General features: G+C 38.7%; 2 protein-coding genes across 3 annotated transcripts; both read left to right on the top strand.

The window, feature by feature from the left end:
- Positions 1-3: 3 nt before the first annotated feature.
- On the top strand, positions 4-10,087 carry LOC148374509 (angiopoietin-related protein 3-like). 2 transcript variants are annotated; one of them, XM_088337145.1, is made up of 8 exons: positions 4-558; positions 795-905; positions 3,760-3,880; positions 3,988-4,101; positions 4,653-4,748; positions 4,852-5,124; positions 5,225-5,435; positions 9,956-10,087. In XM_088337145.1, exons 1-8 carry the CDS (start codon positions 55-57, stop codon positions 10,023-10,025), a joined length of 1,500 nt encoding a protein of 499 aa, XP_088193271.1. In that variant the 5' UTR covers positions 4-54; the 3' UTR covers positions 10,026-10,087. The 2 variants fall into 2 exon arrangements, with proteins under 2 accessions (XP_088193271.1, XP_088193279.1); XM_088337153.1 differs by lacking the exon at positions 9,956-10,087 and adding an exon at positions 8,167-8,689.
- LOC148374508 (phosphoglucomutase-1-like) lies at positions 9,998-27,973 on the top strand. The gene is made up of 11 exons (XM_088337164.1): positions 9,998-10,255; positions 14,733-14,895; positions 17,279-17,425; positions 17,503-17,628; positions 18,770-18,960; positions 19,074-19,228; positions 20,733-20,848; positions 20,926-21,061; positions 24,020-24,203; positions 25,000-25,128; positions 26,792-27,973. Exons 1-11 carry the CDS (start codon positions 9,998-10,000, stop codon positions 26,879-26,881), a joined length of 1,695 nt encoding a protein of 564 aa, XP_088193290.1. The 3' UTR covers positions 26,882-27,973.
- The last annotated feature ends 26 nt before the right edge of the window (positions 27,974-27,999 follow it).

Raw genomic sequence — 27,999 nt, 5'->3', positions numbered from 1 at the left:
CCAGTTACGGACAAGCAGGACGGCTGTCAGCAGCAGGATTAGCGGAACAACAGGATGAAAACATCTCTGATTTTCCTCTTCCTTCTTGCTGGTGGTTGCTTTCCTGTCGTCCGCAGCAACGAGCAACCACCCACCCCTCAGCCTAAGGTTTCAGTCGAAACCCGCTCACATTTTGCGGCTCTGGATGACGTGCGTCTCCTGGCCAATGGCCTCCTCCAGCTGGGCCAGAGTTTGCGAAATTTTGTGCACAAGACCAAAGGCCAGATCAACGATATCTTCCAAAAACTCAACATCTTCGACCGATCGTTCTATCAACTTTCTGTGCTGGCCAGCGAAATCAAGGAGGAAGAAGAGGAGCTGAAAAAGACCACTGTAATCCTGAAAGCCAACAATGAAGAGATCAGGAGCATCTCCGTTAAGATCAACTCCAAGGTGGATACTATCATACTGGAGAAGAGCTCTCTGCAGAGCAAAGTGCAAGGCCTTGAGGAGAAGCTGACTAGTCTGTCTCATAGCTCGTGGACTGGCGACCAAATGGGGGAGCTCAATGGCCTTCGGGTAAGACTTACTTCTCACTCTTCAATCTACGGGCAAGTTCAAGAGATCGAGTTCAATAGCTTCGGCGTGACACAGATTCTTAGCCAGCACACACAGTTCTAAGAATGCTAACCTGTGACGTAGTGAACTCCTGAACGAGGTCACCAGTTCACTCGTCATGACCCTGAACGCTATGTACTGCAGAATGCCGCTCTCTTGTTTATCAGTCGCAGTGTTTGTTTTTTTCTTTCCACCAGGGAGTGATCAATAGCCAAGAGCAAAGCATCACAGAGCTGCTAAAGGCCGTGAGGGAGCAAAGTGATCAACTTAGCCACCAGAGGGTTAAGATCAAGAGTCTGGAAGAAAAGGTAGGGCAATGTTTTGGATGCATTATGTTTGCAGGTTATTGATTGTGGACTGCTGACAAAACGACTTCATACTCATACTGTGTCAGAAAGAACCTGAAAAAACTCGTTCTAGGGTTTACCCTACAGCAGGGGTCGGGAACCTTTTTGACTCAAAGAGCCATAAAAGCAAAATATATTAATTTTATTTTGGGAAACAGCCACACCATATATTATGAGACAAATTTACTAAATTGCTAAACCGGCGCCCCAGACAAAAGCTTAGTCCTCAGCACATTTATTTTTGATGATTTGATAAGAATTATGAAAAGAGAATAATTCCAGAGCCCGTGTCCCAAAATCAACAAACATACCACTTTAAACTTGTCTCTTTCTTGCAATTACTCAAGCTCGGTTAAACTCATTTTGACCCTTTTTTCATACATATTAGTTTCAAAACCAGATGCAAGTAGTTATTTTGTAAAAACGTCACAACATTCTGCAAACAGGGAGCCTGACTTGCCTACCTTTGGCGCAGACGGCGTAGGGCGAGAAATGGGAGGGAGTGCTTGCACTTTTTGCATAGCTCCACCCATCCCTCCCACTCACCCAATAAAAAAACTTTATTTTATCTTCCGGTGTTATGGCGTATTTACAGTTTGTTCTGTGGATTCACCATAAGGTATCTGAACACTGAACACAGATTATATAGTGAGCTTTTATATAAAGGATTCTTTAGCGTTTTACAGCCAAAACGAGTTTTATTTATTTATTTATTTATTTATTTATTTGTGTGTGACGCCTTGACTGTAAATTGTAGTGATAACGTACCCTATATATTCTGCGAAGTACTGCCTTAGAATTCAGCTTCGTCTTGGTTTTGAACGAGATGGAGAAAATTTGCATGCAATCAAATTTGTCTCTGAGCCACAGGTACTCATAGAAAGAGCTACATATGGCTCGCAAGCCATAGGTTCCCGACCTCTGCCCTACAGCATTATCCGTCAATAGCATTCACTCGCAGTTGAGAAACATTTGAAACATTTTCAATACAGCCACGCTTTTAGTGTTTTTGTTGATGTGAGCACTTAAAGTATTCTGTACCGGCACCAACCAATACAATTTACTCTATGAGCTATGTCTAACTGCTAAATTTATGTCTTTAACCTCACAACTATGAACATATAAGTTATATATTCCATGATTATTTAAAACTTGGTTAAAATTTTTGAGTTTAAGTTTTGAAAGTCCAAACACTGAGTCCAAAGTTTCTCACATACTGTATGAGTTAAAGCTCTGAACTTAGCTGACATGCTAAAGCTGCAACTACTTTTGACCTTAAAGGTGGGGTGCATATTTTCTCTGTTAAGTATGTGAAAACAATTCCCAACTGAGTTCAAAGAGCCTTTTTAGAATATTTTTTCACCTACCTAGCTGCTTTCATCTTACTTTTATCATTGTTGTTCGGGCCAACGAACAAAATAGACTTGAGGAAAGGAAGCCGAGGGGGCCTGAGGGTCAGTGGAATGAATTCTCGAGCATGCTCAAGGTTTTACAGGATGAAAATAGTGAAAGTAAGAAAAGGACTGTTTCAAAAACAGTCGAAATACCATCTCAAACCCCTCAAAAAAGTTGAAAAAAAAAGAAGATTTTGTTCAAATATGTCCAAGACACGTACATAAACATGCCACAGAAGCACCTTGACAGAGGCTGCAATGATGATTCCCACCAGAAAATTAGCAAGTATAATATTTTGAACTAAGTATGTCAAAACTTTAAAGGGATAGTGTGTAATATTTAAGGCCTCCTAGTGGTACAAACTTTCATTCCGTGAAGGAAAAACATTTATTTGAATACTAGGCAAAAATACATAAAAATGGTAGTTTTTATAAAAAAAAAAAAAAAATCATGGGTCAAATAATTTGAGTTCATTTTATATTCGGAATCCATACCTAGTAGTCGCCGCCATGTTTGTATGGGATCTTGCTGCAATGCTGGGCTCATTTCTGTTTTTTGTTCACGTTAGACAACAGTGCCATCTAGTGTTCAAATATTACAGACTGGGACTTTAACATTGAGATAAAAGTTGTCAAATTTAAAGCTTCAAAACAAACTCTGGATTTATTGCTTAAAAGCATTTTTTCCCTTTAAAGCTTCTTCTCCTAAATAAAGCTTTCAACTTTGGCGACCTGCTCCATGACTATGACTAAGGTTAAATTTAGTATCACACTTGCGGTTCGTGTTTGATTGTAAATCTTCGATATCTTTCCGAGCCTTATTTTTGACAGTTTTGATTTGCTTGTTCTGAACTATGTTGTGCAAAATACAGGGTTGGGTAGGGTTACTTTAACTGGATTACTTTCAATTACTTTTGGATTACTCCAATACCAAATATGCTGATAAAAGACAAAAGAAACTAAATATGAATAAAGTGACTAAATTTTGTGCAGGCTTGGGGAGTAAAGGAATACATGGAACGGCAAAAATGATGTTGGCAAGCTGTTTGTATTTATTTTCATTTTGTTTCTGTCGCATTTTATGTTAGTTTTTCCGGAGATCAAAGAGATCAAAGCCAGGAGAGAAAGCTTACCACGTGTTGTGAGTCATCATTTTATTCATATTTAGTTTCTTTTGTCTTTTATTAGCGTATTTGGTATTGGAGTAATCCAAAAGTAATTGAAAGTAATCCAGTTAAAGTAACCCTACCCAACCCTGGCAAAATATTGGAAACTCTTACTATAACGATGCCTAATTTATGACAGTTAAAGAAAATGTTAGTCAAGCTTGAAGATTGTTTTCTTGTAAATATTGAACCTGTCCTCATTCTTCATGTAAATACCTATCATGTCCAAATTTTAATCTTCACAATGTCCCCCAGCTTGCAGCCAAGATATTTGCCCAAGAGACAATTGAACGGATGCCCGAATCATTGAACAGCGATACACCAACACTCAGCCCATATCAGGCCTCAGACTCTGCCAAGAAAACCACTGATATAGGTAAGATCAGAATCAGTTGGGGCCTTTTGGAGTATTTTCTACCTGCTGCATTGAGTCTTTTATGCACAGCAAAATGATGTTGTTTTTACTTTTTATACATGAAAAAGATCTCCCATCAGACTGTAATGAGGTATTCAAAAGAGGGGAGAAATTCAGCGGAGTGTACGCCATCAGACCTAATGGCTCAGAGCCCTTCAACGTCTTCTGTGACATGAGTGCAGGTAATGTCATGTCTCGCTGTGAGTTTATTTTGTTTTTTAATATTGGGCACCAGCAAATTAGATCACATAAGATGCCAGTTTGTTTTTTTGCCTATTATACCCCACTTTTTGTTGTTTTGACTGTTACAGGTATGTACTGTTTACAGTTTACATCATTGTCACAGCCAGTAATGCTGCTGTTCATTGAATTTCACATCTTTTAGGCTGGATCTGCTTTTGAAGCCTGGGATATTTCACAAAAATAAAGGGCCCAGGGGAGCGCTTTTAGAACAGATTTGGAATTTGGCATTTTGAGGGTTTACTAAACTATAAACTTATTACAGTGTTGCTGAGGACTCAAGTCCAAGGATATGTTCAGAGCCTCCAACATTTTTTTATTACAAATATTTCCATGGGTTTTCTTTCCCCTTAATCTGCCACAAAATAGCTTGAGCAGATAAATCTCAATTAAGTAGCAATTATTTAACTTGTACATTTTTAATTCTAGAATAAAAACATGTTGTTTTTTTTTTATTTTTTACTTCATCTTCTGTAATTGATTTTTCCTCAAGATCATGGAGCAACTGTCATCCAGCGAAGGAAGGATGGCTCTGTCAACTTTGATCAAACGTGGGAGACATATGAAAATGGATTTGGAAATTTTTCAGGTACGTATAAATATAAAAATATTTTACTCTATCATGCCGCCGAAAACCCTCATATATTGGTCTTCAACCCTGATCAACTGCAACGGTGTCTCTCTCTTTCCAGGAGAGTTCTGGTTAGGCCTCCGGAAGATTTACACGCTTGTGGCTCAGGGAAGTTCGATCCTTCACATCCATCTGGAAGATTGGAAACAGAACAAGCGCTTTATCGAGTACAGCTGCGCTCTCGGCGGCCGCGAGAGCAACTACACCCTCCACCTCAAGCTGCTGTCGGGAGATCTGAACGACCCCATGAAGAACCACACGGGCACAATGTTCTCTACTAAGGACCGGAACAACGACAAGAACCGGGATCCTAACTGCGGCGGAAACTGCACAGGTGAAGAAAATGTCGTCTTTCATATAAAAACAAAAAACGAGATTTTAAAAAAATCTGTGTTTATTCTTATATTGTTTATTTATTCTTCTAAAAATGTCAGGTGGTTGGTGGTTCAATAGTTGTGGAGACACCAACCTTAACGGGAGATATTTCATCGTGAGACACAAGGGACGCTCGGACCGTCGGCGAGGAATTTATTTAAAGCCGGGTCGAAAAGCTTCGTACTCGCTTAAAATCACTGAGATATCACTACATCCCGCCAACGTATCACCGGAGGCAGGTGCTTTCCCTCCAAATAAAGCAGACAACAGGTGAGGAGGAAACAGCAAATGGTATTTAGGGTCCTCTTCAAGAAAACATCTCAAAATTTTATTGAAGGCACTGCGCTGGACTTCTATCAATGATGTTTCAAGTCATACACACAGGATTTAAAAAAATAGTACAATGGTGCTATGTTTGTTCAAGTAATTCACTTGCTAGGATAGGCTGGTTATCAACATGAAATTCTGTTACAAAACCTACATGCACTAGTTGCTTTGTTTATTCATATTCATAGTTGGGGCAGGTTCTAGAATGCATAGTCAAAGCTGGGTAAGCAGTAAAGATAATAAAACTCATCTTGCGTCAAGATATCGAATAAAGTATGAAAAGTCATCCTCATCTCTTATGTTTTGTAATAAAAAACACACGTTTCCTTCAATCACTCCAGCTATTGCCGTTGTAGGGATTTTTCTTGCTTCAATTTTGAAAATCATTTGAAACGAATTATTCTTTACTGCAATCAGTAAACAAATTTGCCTCTAGGTGTTGCTTATGCTCCACCATAAATCTTTTTTTTCTGAAGGATGCTAGAATTTCCTACACTGACAAAAAAATGAAATTAACTTTGAGTTCTCTGAGTTCTGATATGAATTAATCATCCCAAAAGAAAATTGATCCAATAAACTAGGCCGGTTGAAAAACCACACAAACTTTATTATCTCAGAAAAGGAAAATCGGAAAAAAATGGGAAGGGGAAGGCGCCCGAGATTACAGGAGTTTTAGACTCATGAATTTCTGATTACTAGTACCAAAAAAATGTTTCCCACCATTATCCTAGTTGATTTGGGGAGATACCCTTGTACAGAAAAAAATGCTCATTCCCAAGAACCAACAAACATGGTGGTAAATCTGAAACTGTCCTCTTACTTGTTGTGGAGGGATTCTATCTCGTGCTCTGGATGGTCACAACATATGTTGTGCTGAACTCAAGGCCGCAATGCAGGCCTGCGCTGCCTTCGTGCGAGACGAACCAGCCAGAGAGAAGAAGAGAGAGAGGAAGAGCTATCAATCAGCTTCTCTTTTCATATGGACATGGGATGCTCGACCAGATCATGCCTCTATGGGCATGGTATTAGCTATCTGAGACCACCAGGATTGAATGACATTGTTTTAAGTTGCTAAACTTGTTAAAAAGCCAAAGAAGTGGGAAATTTGCGTCATGTTCTGTACTGGAGAATGCCACTCCAATCGACATAATTACTTACAGTGAGAACATTATTTTATCAATACATAGCGTTGGATGTTTTGATTGCCTTAAAAACTTCATGTTATCAGATTTCATGATGGTACATTGTGAATTGGTGCGCCGTCGTTCCATCCATTCCAAAGTGAGTTATTTGAAACAAAGCAGGTGGAAGTCATTTTTGTGCTGGGCTCATTTGCTCTACGCCGTACAATGAACCCGTTTGTATTGTTTCACAAGTATTGGTCAATGTTTTGCATTAAACAATATTGGAACCTTAAATGTGTATGGTGATGGTTGTGAAACACTTTTTGACTGGTAAAAATACAGATAGGTAATTGAGACCTTTCTTAGTGGGCTGCAGAGAGTCGTCCGATTTCATTCAGTTACAAATTAGTGAGAATAAATTTCTTACTACATTCTCAGAAATTGTACAACCCACATGTCCTTATGCTTTCGTGCAGTGCTTTTAACCCTCCCCTTGTGTCAGTTTTCAGGTAACCTGCCCCTATAGTCGCGGGTCTGTAGGACCCATGTCTTAAATCAGTAAAAACACACTAAAAACAATATTACGTAATATTTTTGTCCTCATCTCTTAGCTAACTTATCCATGAAAATATTGTTTTTATTTTTATTTTTGTTGTGAGTCTTTGGGCATTTTCTCTGCCACTATATCCCTCTATTTCAATTTTGACAAATGTGAAAATTATTATATTAATAAATAAAAGGTTGTTGTTTTTTTACCTAGATATAATTTTATTTTATTATAAAAGTATACTACGAGGCGGCACGGCGGCTGGGTGTTTAGCACGCAGCCCCACGGTGCAGAGGTTCAGGGTTTAAGTCCTGCTATCGAAGCCTCCCTGTGTGGAGTTAGCATGTTCTCCCTGTGTCTGCGTGGGTTTCCTCCCACATTCCACAAACATGTGGTCAGGTTAATTGGCTGGTCCAAATTGTCCCTAGGTGTGAATGAGTGAGTGAGTTATATGTCTCTGTGTTCCCTGCAACTGGCTGGCAACCAGTTCAGGGTGTCCTCTGCCCACTGCCCGAAGATAGCTGGGATGGGCTTCAGCACCCCCATGACCCTACTGAGGATAAGCGGTGCAGATAATGGATGGATGGACTACAGTATACAATAGTATAGTAACATTTATGGTGTCAGGGTCAGTTTGACTTCAAGAACAAGGCTAGAAATCATTTTTTCAGCAATAGAACTTGATGCAAAGATAGAATAATAAGCACAACAGGTCAAAACAGAAAACAGAAGTCCCAAAACACATAAATACAAAGCTGGAGTAAAAATCTAGGTGTGGAATAACTTGCATGTGTATGCACGTATGTCGTAATAGGTATGTGTGGCCAAAAAGTGACACATTTAGTGTCTTTTGTGCATAAATTTTACTTGCATTTTTTGCCCAATATGTGCAGTCCACTTATGATTTCAGTTTTGGCTGTTTTTCCTCATCTCTAAGCGACCTTATCCACTTTGTAATGTAGTGTTTTCTGTTTTTTTCCCTTCCCTGATTTTGTTAAAATAGGCATTCCGGACAAAGTCAAGAATAAACAAATGTTTGTGGTTTTTATATGCACTTCAAATCCAAAACGAGTCGATGGCAACCCTAACACAAGAGGAGGGTTAGACCTGACCCACGTCCCTACTATTAAGAAGACACAGTTCAGTTTTACCAAAGAAGAAACACTTGTCGGACGGCATGTTATTAACGTTTATTTTCATCATAATATACACTGTAAGTCATCATTTGGTGATCATTCTTTTTTCAAAATACCTGATGCGAATTACCTGATGCAAAAAATATATTAGGGCTAGGAATAATGTTGCTACAATGTTTACATAAGGAACTTGAATATATATTGAATATATATTAATATGTATTATATTTGTCTTTGACACCACAAACTTTATGCATTTTTCCTTTACTTGGTCTGCATTTTTTGTAAAAATATTTACGACCGCTTTACAGCAAATTTACAGTTCAACAGTGTAGACATAAAGTACTTGAATATCTTTGTTTTGAAAGACATCTTTGGCATTACAGTCTGTATGCACGTTTACTGTACTTAGTATAGGCCTAAACCATTCGGAATGATAAATGTAATCTTATTTTTCTATGCATGTTTTTCATATTTACTGCCATTTGTAAAATATGGATTTAATGAATTCATCGCGAATATCGTGATTAATTTATTTCAAAATTGAGATTAGTTTATTTCAATCGATTCACAGCCCTAATATATACATGTAATATATACATATTGTGCTATTCGTTATGTTTACCATGCATCATTGCCGTTTTGGGGGGTAATAATAGTCAAGCCCCCCCCCCCATGCATTTAATATGCCCTCCTGATACTGATGCCAGTTCGTTGTGTTCCATGTGTCTTTATTTTCTGTTTACCAGTTTCCTTCCATTAGCTTTTAGTTATGGTACTATTAAGTGGTCTTTCTAGTGAACATTTTGTGACAACCTCCGCAAGTTTTTGATTAAAATGTAGGGCTTTCCATCCATCCATCCATTTTGCGCGCTGCTTATTCTCAGTAGTGTCGTGGGGTGCTGGGGCCCATCCCAGCCATCTTCGAGCCGCGGGCAGGGGACACCTCGAATTGGTTACCAGACAGTCGCAAGGCAACATAGGGCTCAAATTAGATTTAAAATAATTTGGTGATCTTCTATACATTTTAACCTGCTTTGACAATTTAGAAGTTAGAAATATATGTTTCTTTTGTTTTGCAACATTTTAGTTTTTTCCGTTTATCCTGCACATTTAGGAATGGGTCACGATCACATGTTAGGTTAAACTCTACCAAAGTTTTACTATCTTCTCCTGGAGCCCTCTTGTTGTAGTGGACCAGTGCTTGCTGCATCTATTATTAGTAGCTAACGTGTTTCGCTAACACGTCATGTATCGTCTTTCAATTTCCGTACGAGGTTATTGTAATTGCCCCATTCAATGCTAACGCTCCCTATTGGATGGAAAATGCCACCCGTGCTATGCATGTTGTGACTGAGCCCTGTTGCCCCCATCCCCGGGGTCCCACCACAAACACTACAGTGCTTCCCCTGACACACCCAAACACAACTTTATGGTTTGACAGTGATCTCCCTGCACATGTGAAGAAGCGTCTTTAGTTACTCACCCTGTGTCCACACACATACACGTACAGAAACGAGTGTTTGAAGGGTTATTTTGGGCCTGGTGAGGACCACTGTGCGCACTGCGGGAGAGGTCAACCCATTTCCCTCCCTTGCCCCCCGTTTACAGTACAGCCCTGTTATCAGTTTTTTCAAAACAGCAACTTTGCTCTAGCTTTGCCTGCTGTCGCACTGAGGGAAAAACTTCGAAACCGAGATGGTCGACAGTCCTCTGCGGGTGCTAACTGTCCAGACGTCGCCTTACCCGGACCAGAGACCCGGTCCCGGTGGTCTGAGGAGAAAGGTCCATGTCTTTCAGTCGAGGAGGAACTATCTGCACAACTTCATCCAAAGTATCTTCTCCTCCATTGACCTCCGAGACCGGCAGGGTTCGGCGGTGGTGGTGGGCGGAGACGGACGTTTCTTTAACCGAGCGGCCATTGAGGTGGTTGTGCAGATGGCTGCTGCCAACGGGGTCAGTGACAACGTGTGCATCTGTTTGCGGATATTTTTGAGCGCCGAGCATCCATTCAATTGTTGCTTTGTGTCTCAGATTTAGACTATTTTTTTGCATCCACCAGCTATAACAATTATTCCCTTTAATGTAGTAGAGCAGTGGTCAGCAACCTTTTGTGTACCACAGACTAGTTCAATATCTCTTTCTCAACTAATGGGTCGGGACCCAAAAGTGGTTCACAAACTTGGTTTTAGAGGGTCGCGGGCATTTGCCTTGGCAAAATGTTGCCAGGGTCATTTAAACTTCTTAACAATATATGGTGATACAAATTTAAAAAAACATGCCCGGATCTTCCATTAATTCCTCTGAACTCAGGTTAGAGTAACCACTATTTGAAAATAAGTACTGCTTAATTGTATACAAAGCATAAAGTTTTTCTGTATTTAGCTGTTGAAGCTAGTTAGTCGAAAATGTCTTATTGTGAATGTGAATAATTTTTAAGTGCACTATTTGTGTGATTTGTTTGTAGTTTGTGGATAATAACTCGTACAGGAGAAAAATATGTTTCCGCCCACAGTGCAGTGTTTATTATTTGGATTCACTGGATGAGGTTTATCTATAAGTACATAAATTGGGTTTTTATATAAAGTATATAATGCAGTATTTGCATGTTGAGGCTGTTAAGAATAACTGAAGTTACTTAAGTGAAGCGTTTGGGATTTCCTTAAAAATCCATCTTATTAAGCATTAAAGGGAACAACAATTTTACTTGAAGTTTTGCTGGTTATTTTGTTTATCAAAAATGAAAACATTCAAGCACATCTGGTTCAACCTGCTCAATTCTTTGTCTTAATAAATTTCAGAAGTGGACATTTTTACTTGATTTGAGTCACGGCTTGTAATTAGGGTGGGATATGGGGGCCTAAAGTCGGACCAAATGAGAACCACTGCACTGGACCTCTGATGATTTAGATGACATAGAAACACGATTTAGATTTTATCTTATCATCGCGCTATTTATTCTCACAGTACCATGTTGTACACATTTGTTTTGGTTGAACCATTTCCCATAATGCTCCATTGCAGGGTTGTACAACCTGAAACAGGGAATGAAAATAGTGCGATGCTGAGTGGTACGGGTTTAACTGCCGATCTGAGCAAATTAGGTCAGCAATATTTGTCGGCTCATAAACCATTGCTTAATTACAGTGATATACTGTGCTACCTACCAACCTTAGTATACGGCGCACTAAAACTCTGAGGTTTTTTGGGGTGATTAAAATGTGTGTAGATACTGTATACGATTAAAATGAGGCAATTATCTTTCTTACTGTGCAGCCCAGTAAGAAATGACCCACGGCCCGGTATCAAACCGCGGTTACGACTACTGTAGTAGAAGTAATTAACCTGACACATCTTGATACTGTACGTTCAGTCCCTCCAATACAGTATAATAAATACAAAATGCAGAATCTATTACAATTGGTAGATTTAGTTACACATGATATTCAAGCTGCTATTTGCATTATGTGAAAATATTAGTTAGTGATACTGATGCTATGTACTGATGACATTTATGGTTTGGATTACATTTTGCCAAATGGTAAACATTCAAATAATCGTATTTCTCTTTTGAAAGGTCAGCCTATGGTGGTGTTAGTCAATGACTTGCAATAATTTGAAAAAAAGGCCAGGCATCTGTCCACTATGGATGGTACTGGTACTCACCGAACCCTAAAAGTATTGTTCAAAAACCTCATACAATTTAGTATATTCGATCAAGATTTTGTATTCTGGCAGAATTTCTTCTCTCTTGGTTAGTGCCCAACATGGTACCAGGTGTTGATACCACTTATATTCAATGAATGCATAAAATTATGTAATTTGAAAGAAGACCTGTATTTCCAAATTAAACATTTTTCTTAAAAAAATATAAAATGATTGGTAATGCTGTTTTTAACCACAAAACATCAAATTATAAATAAATTGTGTTGAAAATACTGATAGGTTTATGGTTTAGGTGACACTCAAAATATGGAGAAAATAAATCAATTTATTTTGAACTTGTAGGGAAAACAGGAGAGGAACCAACCCTCAGATAAGAAATTTAAACCTATTTTAAAAGGTCCTACCCAAGCACTTTCTTATTATAGAATCTCCTAGGTTACAAGAAGCAGTTCAGCCCTAATGGCTGTGGATATCAAAGAACAGCGTTTTTGGCTGATACTAAAAATAATGTAAACAGTTTATTATAGTGAAAATAACACACAGCATTGAAGAATAAGTCAGAATAACGAATTGGCATCCCAAGTAGATGTCCACTATTAAAAGCAGATTAATTATTGATTTTAACTTAATCCATAGGTAAAAAAAAGGTCCAGATTAAAATGTGTATCCTTGACCCCTGGGATATGGCGTCCCTTTCTTATGACGTTTTCACTTTGCGGTGTGGAATATGATGTTTTTTCAGCCCCTCTTCACAGCGTAAAAAAATGTAAACGTTCAGTTTTTGTGCACATGGCGAGTTACGTCTCTTGGGATGCTTGTTGGCTATTTGTTGAGGTCCTATAAAACGTTAGTCTTCTGTCGGTTTACATCAACAACCTTCCGTCTCTTCAGTTCAGAATCCCGTGTGTTTTACAAAAGCAAAATGCATTGGCGATACAATACTGTGTTTTGTACTATATTTATTTGCTTGCAGTAATGTCAAAGGGAGAAACACAAACATGATAACCATGAAAAACAAACTTTGTAATCATTAAGAAATATGAAGAAGACACATGGTCGCATTGCTAAGTTGCATCGCAGTCCCCAAACGACAATCGGGACTGTTGTTAAAAATAAGGGGTGAATACATCTTTTAAGCGCATGAAAATCCTCACAAGTGGAAGTTTTAAAATCAGTTTCATTTCAATATGTCACCGCTGTCTCCTCCCCCCACTCTGCACCCACCTGCTATTCCACTTGGCCAGCTCAAGTCATGACACACAAAGGGAAAATACAATTTTATTTTTCCTTTATATTTATGAACAGTTTTGTTATATAGCTAGACAGGGTACAAGTGCAGACACAAGCAGGAATTTTAGTGTTTTTAATTGGGAAAGGGGTTAAACAAAAAGTGCTCCAATGGAGGAAGGAAGAAAACGGCTGGGAAAAAGGCAAGGTCTTATGAGTTTCAGCTATAATTTAAGTGCAACTCACAAGACCACATCAACAAAAAAAGATATAAACATATAGACGAAATAACATGAAATGGAAGGATTAATACAATTCAATGCTTTTGAGTGTGTGCCTGTTCCACAGCATGCTTTTAAGCCCCTTTCCATTCATTTCATGGGCTCATGCACGTGTGTCTCATATTTAAATTCAGATAGTATGCTGATCCACAGATTCATAATTTCGATCACCGGCACTTGAGAGACAGAGATAAAAAAGACATTCCAGAGTTTGGTGGAATTTTAGAAAGTAAAAACTAGTCATGTTCAACACAGTATTGGGTTCTTAGTGTGCTCTTAATGTGAACGAAAACAGAGCATATCTTGTCTGCCATGTGAAAGAGAAAGTTGTGTTTTTGCTGGTTAAAAATGTAAGCACTTGTTGTTGAACTACAAAAACACTACCTGAGCTTGGTTTCCTCAAATTCTTTTTAAAGGGTCACATCCTTAAATTATCTTAAACAACATTCGCAGTAGTAGTAATTGTAGTAATGTTTAGTGTATTTTGGGGCAACAGGAACACTGACTGGTTAGCGCGTCCACGGCACAGTTCTGAGGCCGTGGGATCAAATCCAGCTACCGGCCTTCCGGATTTTGCATGTTCTCCCCGTGCTTGCGTGGGTCTCCCCCAGGCACTCTGGTTTCCTCCCACATTCCAAAAACATGCACGTTGTCTGTTCAGGGTGTCCTCTGCCCACTGCCCGATGACAGCTCCAGCGACCCTACCGGGGATAAGCAGCGCAGATAATGAATGGATGGATAGTGTATTTTGTCTTTTATTGGCATATTTGCTGTCGAAGCAATCCAAAAGTCATAGAAAGTAATCAAGTTACACGACTGGAATATTATGGTTCCAATATGTGACAGATTTTTCAATAGTAACTATTAACTCTCAGATCACAGTAACCCTCCCAAATTCCCAAACCCGATCGTGACTTAGAAAAAACAAAAAAACAATTTGATAATGAGGTCAAACTGATGGTATAAACACTTTCGAAATTATCGCGTGAAAGTGAGTTCATTAGTCCACAGTGGCCATGCACTCCACTGTGTCATCTCCAGTTCGGGATCGCAGATGTACCGTCAGTTCTGCATTGCAGTACATCAAACCCGAGCTCGATTTTCCTCTCCGACAGAATAATCTTGAGTGAATTTACAAGCGTGAAATACTCCCCTACATGCCCCTAACGTTGGTGGAGTGAAATTTCATGCCTTGAGCGCATCAAATCCGATTAAGCAAAAATCTCACTGGCAGACCTTTACCTGTGACGTCTCCTCAGGTGGGCCGCCTCATCGTGGGTCACCACGGATTCATGTCTACCCCGGCCTGCTCTTGTGTGATCAGGAAGTTCAAAGCCATCTGTGGCATCATCCTTACAGCCTGTCACAGTCCAGCAGGGCCTGATGGCGATTTTGGCATCAAGTTCAACACTGCAAATGGAGGTATCCAGCAGCAAGTCAAAAGTAACACTATCTGTCTTGCAAATTTACTGTCAGTCACTCAAACAGGCTGCCAGTGTGGTGCACAGATAAAAAGTAGGTGGGGCCAGACATCCTGCCTCTCTGCCCACTCTCAAAAAAGTGACCTTTTTGAAAGGAGTCAATCAATAATAAAAAATGTGCCTCCATCGGCAGATAATTTGGCTTATTTTAAGTGTCTTTTTTCTGTTACAGTACTTCAAATAACCCCAACAAAAATTCGCTAGCCTAAGTTAAATCATTACATTTTTGATAAAAAAGAAATAATATTTCTTACAATGAGCAAAATTGTCTCACTTGATATCATATTTATGCTCATTCTAAAGTGGCACTGTGTAATGTCGCTGCATTGCACCTGTGTTAAACTCACGGCCCGCCACATCATTTTATGTGGCCCGCAAGACAATGCTGAGCGAAGCACAGGAGAAAAATGAGCTATAATGACCTGCAATTTTAAATATGTCCACTGGATGGCGCGAAAGCCAAGCGCCACTCACAAATCACCTATTGTAGCTGTATTAGCTGACTACAATTAATTAACTGGAGAGCAATAAAGAAACCTATCGCGCTGTTATTTTACTTAAGATTAAAGTCACAGACATGTTGTTTAAGGCAATACAGACAAATACAAAATAATAGAAATAGCACCTCGTGTCTTTAAAGAAGCTTTAGCTCCTGTCTCTAATGGGTATCAAATATAACAGCAAAGTTCCCATGTTCAGATAAACATTTTCATTAAAAAAAAAACAGAGAAAGACTTTCATTCAATCACTTAACCTTATGTTTGAATGCTATTTTCGTCACTTTCTAGTCTACATGAGTTTCCCGAGGTAAATAAACTGTAGTGGGAATGAATTCAATTGTTGTTTATATTTTTTTTTTACAAATACAGAGTTGATAAACAATATAAAAGATTACCTTTTAGTGTTAGGAAAATAATATTGAGAAAAAAAACACTCCCTGAATCATAACTCAATTGTGAACCTTTAAAAAGACCCAAAGCCCTCAAGCTAAGGCACACCTTTTTATACCACTAGTTTATCTCTCGTAAGGAGGTTTTTTCTACCATATGGCCCAAGCTAAGATGAGTTCGACTCCCTTGCTGTAATGTGTGACGCAACCAAAAGCGAGTGCTACAAAGCGCAAGAAAGAATACATAATGCTCGACTTAAAGGGAGCAAACAGCACATTTTTTTTCTTTCAATTTACTTGCTCAGCTTTGTGTGAGTTCTCCAGCACCCAGACTTAAGTTTTTGGTTCTCGAGATACCAGTAGCAGCAAGATGTCATCTCCCTCTTGATGAGGCTGGTGATAAATGTTTGTAAAACATGTAAAAAGTTGTTGTCTTTTGAGCATTTAAAATAAAATCACATCTATATGACTGTATGTGCGTTTTTGCCGGTTATTCAAATCAATATAGTTATTCTTAATTAAGTTTTTTGTACCACTTTGAGGATTTGTTTTCCCGTTTTACTAGCTAAATCAGTAAATATTACAAAACAATAATTGTGAAAAAAATAATACGCTATCACAAAACAAGCTGATAGATTGAAATATAAAAAACAACACTTAAAATGAGCTAAAATATATGAAAAAAGTAACATGTTTGCTGTGAAATTGAGATTGAAAACGACCCCAAAAAACATTTAGTTTATTCAAGAAAGTAAATCTGGAACCGTATGCCATCTTCGGGTTTTAAAATGCAACTGAAATCAACCAGATTCTATAAGACAAATCACTAGAGTCGAATGCACTAACGTTTTTTACCACTGGAAAGCGCTAAATATTACATTAAGGAGGAGTCGTCTGATTGTATTGCTGAAAGAAGATAAACAATCCTAAAATCAGGAGGAAATATATACTCAAAATGAGAAAAAAATCAGTAAATTGGTTACTTTTTTTGTATAAAGTTGTACCAAATTTGTAAATGTTTTGTTTACATGTAAAGGAATAAAAACATTCCTGGGAGCTGAAATTGACAGGGTTTTTGTGAAAAGTCATGCTTTTCCTTTCAAGTATAAATTATATAATTTCTGTGGCATATACATGTTTTGACATGAAAAATCAGTTTATAATATTAGATCATATTATTATATATGTTTTCGTAGTTAAGTTGTTAGCATATTCGCATACCACGCGAAAGGTCTCTGGCATGAGACCAGGTGGAAACATATGTTAGCCTGGAGAGGGTTGGATGCCACCAGGCTGTACAGTACTTACCCAAGACACACCACAGGAATTGGTACCCCTATGATCCCAGTGGTAAAGGGATTCAACCAACCATATAAAAATACACGTGAGACGTTTGCTCGTTAAAATGTATTATTTTTACACTTTATTGATCAAGGACCAGCCAATGATGCTGTCACCAACAAGATCTACCAGATCAGCAGAACAATTGAAGAGTTCGCCATCTGCCCCGGACTCAGACTGGATCTCACAACTCTTGGCAGACAAACATTTGATCTGGAGAACAAGTTCAAACCTTTTATTGGTAAACACAAATTGGAAGAATTTAACTTTGATACAGTGAACCAGCAACAGTTAAGATATCTTCATTTGATGACCAAGTTGAAATTGTGGATGCCGTGGAGTCGTATGCAAACCTGATGAGGAACATCTTTGACTTTGCTGCTCTGAAAGAACTTCTTTCTGGTGAGGACCACATCTCAATAAGACTGGATGCCATGCATGGAGGTGAGGACAACGCTTTGGAAGTGAACATCCATTACTTGTTGAAGCTATGTTGCAAACTTTCTCTCATCTTTCCATATCATGTGTTGAAAGTTAAACACTGCTTAATCAAAAGTGTGCTCAAAATAAAAGCAGTCATGTAAAATAAATGGAAATTAGGGTTAAAATTTCCAGGTTTACTTCGGGGTTGAGCCTGCAAATTAAGTTACCGGTAGTTGGTTGGGCTTCGATAACCAAGTTGGGCTGGGCAATTTTTTAGGCCCACTCTTACTGCTACTTCAGATTGCATACAGCGGTGACATGCAGTCAGGGGAATCTGTTGAGGCTGAGCCTCACCTGGCATCATGGAAATATAAAATTAAAAATAATTTAATGGTTAAATTAATTTAGTGTTGAAGTTATTTCTCATTCTACTAATTTTTAAAATCAAAATCACTACATTTTCACATTATATCATAATATTATGTATTATGTTATAATATAATGTATTACTGTGCTGACTGTTTGCAGAATGAGGCATGGAATTCTCTTACCTCATGGCAGAGAGCGATAGGGAGACTGGGGTTCTGATTTTGTTCAGGGTGTCCCTTGCCCACTGCCCGAACACTGCCCCGCAACCCTACTGAGGATAAGTGGTGCAGATAATGGATGGATGTTAGTATTAGCAAGCTAACAGCAGGTCAAGTAGTCTAGTAAATTATTTTCTTGTCGCATATAATTATTTTTATACAGGAGGATTGCAGCTATTATTCAAAGGATCAGCACATTTATAATTTAGGTAAGAAAAAAAAACGTTTTTTTTCTATGCTAAAGTTTTTATATTGTTGTTTTGCTCCACCAATCAAGTGATGAATAAGACGTAGCTTCATTTATATATAAATATGATTGTTTCTACCAGACATGAATCTCGACGCATGTCATTGGCATACAGTTAGCATTGAGTTATGTTATGTGAACACAAAATGTCTTTAATCAAACGAAATGGAATGAAGTAATACTAGTTCAAAATTTTCCCGGAGACAGTTTTTGACTTTATGAGACCAATTAAAGCACATGTCCCCAAAGTTAAATCCCACGTCCCACTCCATCCAACTGGTAATCCACTGGACCATGCTTGTACTAAAGTGTACTGTTTCCCTTCTAGTGGTAGGTCCGTATGTGAAGAGAATCCTTTGCGAGGAGCTTGGCTGTCCTGACAGTTCTGCTGTTAACTGTGTCCCATTGGAGGACTTTGGGGGTCAACATCCTGATCCTAACCTTCTCTATGCTGCCGACTTGGTTGACAGCATGAGGGACGGAGAACATGACTTTGCTGCTGCGTTTGATGGTGATGGGGTGTGTGGTGTTCGAAATACTAATAAAGAAAATGGCTGGGTTTAGCAAACAAAATAAATTAATAGTAGATTTGGTGTTTATTTCTTTTTTTTGTCCGCCTATTGGCTTTCTAGGATCGAAACATGATCCTGGGGAAGCATGGCCTCTTTGTCACGCCTTCCGACTCTGTGGCTGTTATTGCAGACAACATCTTCTGTATTCCCTACTTTCAGCACAGAGGGGTGAGGGGCTTCGCTCGCAGCATGCCCACAAGCTTGGCCTTGGACAGGTAAAACCCTTTTAACTCATTAAAGGAAAGCCTCTTGAATGCCACTATATTGTACAAACTTTGAGAAGGTTAAACTAGTGAGTTGTGACAATACATGACATCTTGTTAAATTTAATTTAAACAGTGGTTGGCCTTCAGGGTCTGCAAGGCCTTATTTGATGGCCTGGAAAACATCAGAATCATGTGCAATTTATTTTGTCGATGAATACTTATGAAACAATTCCAAATTGACAGCTTCCTTTCATTGTTTAACCACTGGTCGCGCTGCTTTCAGATGTGTGCTTTCATATTTGAGCATTTAACCAATCACATTTCAGTCCTTAATTATTGCCAGGGTCACTAATCTGTTCGGAGGCATTTAAAATACCTTCTGAAGGCCGTGGTACATAACATCAGTGTTCGATAAAGCTTTTGTTTTTGCCAATCAGATTTTGAGTTAAAGACATTAAGGCCTCCTTGCAAGCTATCCTTGCAGGAAACCTCAGCTAGGGGCCAGTAATTCGACAAAGTCTAAAATGGATTATTCTTCTAATTTATTTAATGTTTTACTCTAAAAGTGAACTTTCAGCCCATTAAAACTTTGAACTTTTGTATACTAAGAAACTTTAATCTCGAGCAACTCAGAATCTCTGAAAAACACACACCAAAATGTTAATATAAATACTGTCTTTCCAGTGTAACAACAGATAAACTATAAAATACAAGAATAAACTTTGTTATGTGAAAGGTTCACTATAGTATAAGAACCAGGAGAGTGCATATTCTCTTTCAACTTTGGCGCCAACTGCCTCTTACGCTGATTGGTTACCTGTCACTTTTTATACCCCCGTCTTCCTGTCACCGGTTGTCAGTCCGTCTGTGAACCTCAGCTTTCGTTAAGCAAGCCTTTCGACCTTGACTCTCTCCTGTTCTGATTCCCGTCTGTTTCCCCGCTCCGACCCCTTTTCTGATCTCTTCTAAGATTTTGCTCCCCTGTCCCTGATCTGCTTTTTTCTGCTCTCGACACCGCCATCGCTCGCCACGGAAATACCACTTCTGCTTTTGAGCAACCTGCTCCCTGCAACCAGTGATCTACAGATCTACTATCTGTTCCCTTCTTCCCAATAAAACTAAGAGAAACGCACGCAAGTTGGTCCTGTGTCCGTTCTGGTCCTGACAATTCTTATACACCAGGGTTATGGGACAGCAGCAATTTTTTTGCAGGCCTGCGATGGTGGGTCTGACAGGCATGGGGCCTTCCCCTGATTTGCCGGCTCATTTTTCCTCACCAGATGTAGTTTCACCAAAGCTAATGCCTATCTTCTAAAGAAAACTAAACAAGGGATAAGAACGAAATTAGCATAGGTAAATTGTTAGCATAATGATACTAATAACTTTGATCTTGTGTTTTGGAGTCCTCAATGTCCGGTAATTATCATGCCACCCTATTTCAAATGTTTTCATCAAGTTTTGTTGTTCTATCTGCATGTGATTCATCAAAGTTCTATTTCTATATTGGTTTTAGAGTAGCCAAGGCATCGAAAATAGAACTGTATGAAACTCCCACCGGGTGGAAGTTCTTTGGCAATCTGATGGATGCAGGACGACTCTCATTGTGTGGAGAGGAAAGCTTCGGAACAAGTAACACAGATTTAAGTTATATCATATTCATTTGTGTTTTTCAGCATATGATTGTTCTATAACAAATCATGTTTCAGGTGGAGATCATATCCGTGAGAAGGATGGACTTTGGGCCGCGCTGGCGTGGCTGTCCATCCTTGCCACAAGAAGGCAAAGTGTGGCGGAAATACTTAAAAACCACTGGATAAAATATGGAAGAAACTACTTCACCAGGTCTGATGTACCCACATTTGGATTTTCACTTAATCACAAAGAAACTGAAGAAATCAGAAGCTTTTGCACTTAAACCACCACACATTTCACTAGAAATTAGTTTTGGTGGGGTGTTTTTGGACCCATTTCTTGGTTTCATCAATCGTCAGTAACCAGAGGGGCCGTGGACTTGTAACAGCCCGCGGGTTGTTTGGCACCGGGTTGCACCGGAAGAAGTAGAATTTTCCTTTTAAGAATAAAAAATTCCCTTTTTGCGGAATGCAAACTATAAACACAATATCGAAAGGAGTTGTTTCCTTCGTCCTTTTTTTTGCATTTATAATTATTTATTTCAGGACAACTTTCTGTTTTCTTTATTTTCTAACATTCATCTATGGAACCTTGAGTAAAAACAGTGTGATAATAAAATATAATCTAACGCATTTTCTACATCCCTATTGGTCTAGTTCTAGTACAACGGTCGACAACCCACGGCTCAGGAGACGCATGCGGCTGCTGAGCGGTCTCAAGTGGCTCCCTGGTGTGTTTCCAAAAATGTTTACAAGATGAAAATGATGTGGGAGAGGAATATATTTTTGTTTTTATATGGTTTCTGCAGGACAAACATATAACAATCACTTTTGACGTTTTCCACTGCTCTTAAAATAGGTAGAATAAATATTACATTTCAACTAGGGGTGTAACTATTAGATGAGAGGGAAGATCCGCTGGTGCTAGTTCACGGGTGGGGAATGATGTCCTGTTTCGTTGTGGTATCGCGTGGTAAAAACACAGAATACAGGTTGTCGCCACCAATGGAGCAAAGTCATATGGTGTAACATGAAGTGGTAGCTCACAGGCTTAAACTCCTGCCTGGCAAACTTAGAAGTGGTGCATCTCTCCTTCGTATGTTTCCCTTTTTCCCGATTTGCCTGTCTTAGAGCCGAGTTGTGCGATTTCACGTGCCACTCTCCCCCATTTAATGGGGCAGCGTCACAAAATAAGAAAAAAAACTGCACATCAAACCTTAACTGTACTACTGTGATTTTATTTACTTTACCTTTTCAAAGGGCTGTTTTTTAAAATGTTGTTCAATTTATTCATGCTGCTTTTTATTGCATCCGTTTTGTTGCCCAGATAAGGGGCACGTTATGCACGTTCCATTTTAATTTTTTTATTTTTTTCAAATCCCCAAAATAAAAACAACAACCAAAATTTGATTTATCTCATTGAGTTTATTTAATTTTAGCAAAGCAATGAAACATACTGTAATTCTTTGATATTGTGATAAAATTAAACTTGAGGTTGTATCCTACAACAGATTAATCATGTGGTGCATAATTTTCCACAGATGTACTGCATCCAACTAGGTCATTTTAATAGCATATAGCAAATATAGATAAATACAGTACATACAGCATATGTTGCATTCGTTATACAACTTGTATAAGGCTTTTATATTTTTGCTCCTCCAGACAAATTAGTTTTTTGGTCCAACATAGAGGGCAAAACGACGGCGCAGTTTGCATGTTTTCCCCGTGCTTGCGTGGGTTTCCTCCGGGCACTCCAGTTTCCTCCCACATTCCAAAAAACATGCGTTTCAGGTTAATTAGCCGGTCCAAATTGTCCCTGGGTGTGAATGAGCGAGTGAGTTGTCTGTCTCTGTGTGCCCTGCAATTGGCTGGCAATAAAGTTCAGGGTGTCCCCTGCCCACTGCCCGAAGATAGCTGGGATGAGCTCCAGCACCCCCGCGACCCAGCTGAGGATAAGATGTGCAGAAAATGGATGAATGGATGGATGGTCCAACATGGCTCTTTAAACACTTTGGGTTGCCGACCCCTGGTCTAGTGTTCACGCAGTGGATTTAGGCGAATTATTATTATTATTGTTATTGTTGTCATTAGTACTTTATATTAGTATGTTCGTTCTGGGCGGGGCCATGAGAACATTGTCAGTCTATGTCAGACATTAAACTGGTTCGTGGTACGGAAAAAGTTGGGGACCACTGGGTCACATGACGTTAAACAAGGGAATGTATTCCGGTTATCTAGAGATTTTCAAGTGCATTTGCATGAGTTACCAGTATTGTAATAAATATACTGTACTATGAAGAGTAGCAAATTCTGCTATCAAAAGTAGCAGTTTTCCAAAGAGGCTACCATTACACCTGATTTTTATGAGGTTGTTAAACATTACATTTTTGTGGTTTTAAAGGACTTAAAGAATACAGAATCTTGAAGTAAAATTTTGATACCAGAGTATTGGTCTGTAATATATTTTCCAAAGATATAAAATGAAAAATGATCCCAAATATTTTTTGCAGTTCTGACATCCCATTAAAAGGACTCAAAAGATGGATGACTGTACGTTAAAAGCTTACCTACGTATCAAAACTTGAATGTATGGATAAATATCTATCCATAATCCTGTCATATTTTTTGTCATGTGTTGTGATTTTGCGTTGGACCCAAACCCAGCAAGAAGAAAGTATGACAGGGTGCTTCAAAATGATAGGTCTTTAATCAAAAAAATAAATTAATGGAGTAACAAACAAATGCTCAACGAAAAATTAAACTATCTGAACCAGGAAACAAAAACCTAACCAGGAGGAAACTGGAAAAAGGTGATGGTGTTTTGATGGAAGAAAATGAATGTGGAAAATGAAAATGACCCGTCAACATGTGCAGATCAGAATGTCCTTTCAAAGGGTACAGGAGAATTTCACACAGGTGTATGATCATTGGGCACCTGTGCCCAGTTAAAACCCTCGTTGGGGCCCTCTGGTGAACAGAGGAGGTAGGAGACCCTAACAACATGCATGCTTTGTAAGTCTGTTTGAGGTCGCTCATCTGTTGTCTGAAGCTGAGGCTGATTGTTACCTGAGCCGAGCAACTGTCATGACATTTTTTGTCGACGTCAAGTATATAAACGGCTTCTCCTAGAGACCTGAATTTTTCACTTGATATTTTTTTTCTCCAGATATGACTATGAGAACATCGACATTGATCTAGCCTTTGAAATGATGGAAGATCTGGAGTTGTTGATCACAGACACGTCGTTTGTAAAGCGGAGATTTGCAGTGGAAGACAAAATTTACCAAGTTGAAAAAGCAGACAATTTTGAATACAGAGACTCTGTTGACAGCAGTATCGCTCGAAACCAGGTACTCTACATTACATATACCGCATCAATGCAAATAATATACTATATTGCAGTGTTCTTCATCCAGTGTGCCATGAGACCTTGTCTAGTGTACCGCAGGACATTAGAAATAAAATAAATAAAAAACAAAATACTGCTCAATATTGTTGCTTTCGAACCGTGATCAGTCTAGTAATTGTAACATTCACCTATATCAGTAGGTGGCAGTAGATTACTTTTTTCTTTTTATATACTTATTATCTGCTCGTACGATTACTTAACAATTAATTTTGTTTGATGAAGCTGTTTAAGATTACATTGCAAAGAATAATTACATTTTGCAAATGAAGCAACAGTAGATGTAAACTATTTAAAAAAAGAAAAAGTTAGAACATAGTAAAAATAAACAATTTAACTGGCAGATACGTTTTGCTCATTTTGAGTGCATGCACGTTTCCTAAAAAAAAACGGGGGAAAACATACAAACAACTTGAAAAACAGGTTAAAAGTATTGTACAATTCGAAATTACAGCAAAAAAATATAAAAATGAATTATCCGTAATACCTCCTGAGTCACTGCGATCATAAATGACAAGGAAAACTTTATACTGTTAATTCAGACAACATGATAATTTAAGCTTGAAAAGAACACACGGAAAACTGGTGCCTGGGAAATATTTTTTATCATTTGTGATGGATGGTTTTCGATTAAAAAAGTGTGCCTTTGCTTGAAGGGTTTGGTAAACATTGCTTTATATTATGATTGGTGACTAGGGTGGAAGGCATGTCTATGTAAGCATACTGTATTTCCTCCATAGGGTCTTCGAATAATATTCTCTGATGGATCTCGAATCATCTACAGACTGAGTGGTACAAGTAGCGGCGGGGCCACCGTTCGAATCTGTCTGGAAAGCTATGAGAAGGAAGATGTCTTTCAAGAAACACAAGTAAGTACAAATGATGAAGCCCACATCAGGCAGATGTGACAAGGCACAGTCACGTTTAAAACTCTTTTTACTCATTTGTGTGCATAAATAATGTTTAAAATAGTCATGTGTAAAAAAAACGGACTGACGTTTTTCTTTTTTGAATTTGTGGACTATGTAAAATGCATAAACCAGTGAAACGCCGTGCGGTTTGTGTCTGGTGAAGCACAGTCAGATTTACAAATTATCCAACATGTTATTCATCATTTGATTGGCAGAGCAAGGAAGCAATATTGTCGTTCCTTAACTTCTAAATGAAGTGTATGTGATGCTCATCTTGAATGAAAGCATACATTGACTAAAATATGACTGAATGGCTTGGATTGCTATGATACTGATTATGTAAGACTTACAACATTGGTACTCATTGCCTCCCTGTTTGGCGCTCGGCATTAAGGGTTGGAATTGGGGGGTTTGGTCACCTAATGACTCCCAACACAGCAGTTGGGTCTAAAATGGCGGCGCCCTGTTTGGCTGCGGCTGCATCGGCTCGCTACAGTTTAACTGTACGGGTCAGGTGTATCGACATTTCGTTCTGTGTGCATGGTTACAAAGAATGACAATAAAAAAGTAAATTCTATTATATTGTTTGGGACTGAAATGTCCGTCTCATCAGAATCTTTGGTCTCACTGCCTCTCTCTACCATGAAGCAATAGAATTGCGTGACTCCCTCTGCATCTTCTGACGCTCAGCATAGTAAAATATGTTACATATCGCTCTTTTGAATAAAAGCATTATCAGGCAATCCTCCATGATGAAAAAAAAAGTCAATACAAGGAAAAAATACTGGATGGCTTGACCGGCTATTACCTTGCTAATACTATCAATAATTGTATTGTTTGGGATGGAGGTGTGTGTCTCACTAACGCCCTCTACTATGAGGCAAGAGAATTGCGTGACTCACTCTGCCTCTGCTGACACTGAGCACAGTAATAAGTCACATACTGATTGGATAAATAATATTAATAATATAATGTAGACAAGGCGGCACGGCGTTCGAGTGGTTAGCGCGTCTGCGGCACAGTTCTGAGGTCATGGGATCAAATCCAGTTACCAGACTTCCTGTGCGGGGTTTGCATGTTCTCCCCATGCTTGTGTGGGTTTCTTCCGGGCACTTCAATTTCCTCCGAAATTCCAAAAACATGCATGTCAGGTTAATTGGCCGGTCCAAATTGTCCCTAGGTGTGAATGAGCGAGTAAGTTGTCTGTCTCTGTGTGCCCTGTGACTGGCTGGCAACCAGTTCAGGGTGTCCCACTGCTCGAAGATAGATGGGATGGGCTCCAGCACCCTCGCGACCCTACTGAGGATAAGCGGTGCAGATGGATGGATACTTTGAACATTCAGCGATTATGAAAAGAAAATCTAAAAATCTTGAGGTTAAATAAGAAATTCAACACTGAATACATGTTAAACTGTCCATGATGATGGGTGAAGCACAGTCTCACCTTCCTCCCATGACTGTCCGTCACTCTTATAAACAGCCCATAAATGTGAAAAATAAAAAATGACAAATAAATGCCTATTATATGAAAGCAACAATGTGTTTAAACATTAACAGTGTGAGTGAAATATAGTATTTTTATCATTTAGTACTCTTATTAAATGTTATTTTTGTGGTGCAGGTGGTGCTGGCATCATTAGCTACAATCGCGCTGAAGATTTCCCAGCTCCATCAAAGGACAGGTCGAACTGGTCCATCGGTCATCACATAACCACTTTAACATTTTATTTCAAACATGAACTTCATGTTTAATTCTGAATTCCAAACGCAGCGACGAAACCTTTTTTAAGGATAATCATTGCAACTAATTGTGGCTTATTAAATCAGCTTTGTATTTTTGGTTGATGGCTAGCTATATTCCCCGCTTCAGGGTGTTTTTTTTAAATGTACATACAGGTTTTTTTTTTCACATTGTGTGTTTTTTGTTGTTGTTTTTTTCTATTAACCTTCATTTATTCTGTCATGTAGTATTAAGTGATTATCCACTGCGCTTCGATACTGGAAATTTGGTACTAGTCACTGAATGGAATCTATGAATTGGAGTGAAACTGATGGGTCCTAGAGGATAACAAGACATAAGCTCATGCTTACGCAAGCACATAGAAGGTTATGTATCCAGAAAATTACAAACGACAATAAAACCTCCGGTGAACATTTAACTAAATGCCAACAATAGAGCGCCCTTATAACCAATCTGCTTAATAAAATTCGTAAACCTTTTTTAACCACTCACGGCTTCCTTTCCTAAATGGATTTGTCCAGTGAACTTATTCTTTTTTCGTACTACTGTTATTATCAACAGACATATCACACAACAAATATAAAAATATCCTCAGTTTTTCTTCGTTAGTCCTTGTCAAATCCAAAAGAATGACAACTCTACATGTGTGCACAGTTGAATGTTATCTTGTCTGTTAATCTGATTTCTCATGCGCTTAGAAGGGATTTTGTCCTCATTTGATCTCCATGTGTGACAAAACGTCAACATCAAAACATAGGGGAGAGAACACATCAATACAAGAGGGATGTTAAAACATTGGATTTCAAATTGCTACATTTTCAACGATGATACGATGATTTATTGATGTTGTTTTGAGACATAATGTCGGAAGCATGTAGCTATCATTTTTTATAATTGGGTCTTTGCATAGTTGTGTCTTTACCCATTGATCTTTGTAAATTTAAAAAATGCATTTAGAAATTAGCTGATGTAGGGCAGTTGGTAAAAAGCATCGCTAGGGTTTGCGCTTACACTGTCTAGTGTTATCTTTCAATGAAAGCAGGTGTTTTTATTTTGTCCTGGTCAAGACCCCTTATTTGGCCTTTGTG

The sequence above is a fragment of the Urocampus carinirostris genome, chromosome 1, assembly GCF_059441175.1.
Source record: "Urocampus carinirostris isolate Australia breed hairy pipefish chromosome 1, RoL_Ucar_1.0, whole genome shotgun sequence".
NCBI lineage: Eukaryota > Metazoa > Chordata > Actinopteri > Syngnathiformes > Syngnathidae > Urocampus > Urocampus carinirostris.
This window is presented reverse-complemented; position numbering and strand designations above follow the sequence as displayed.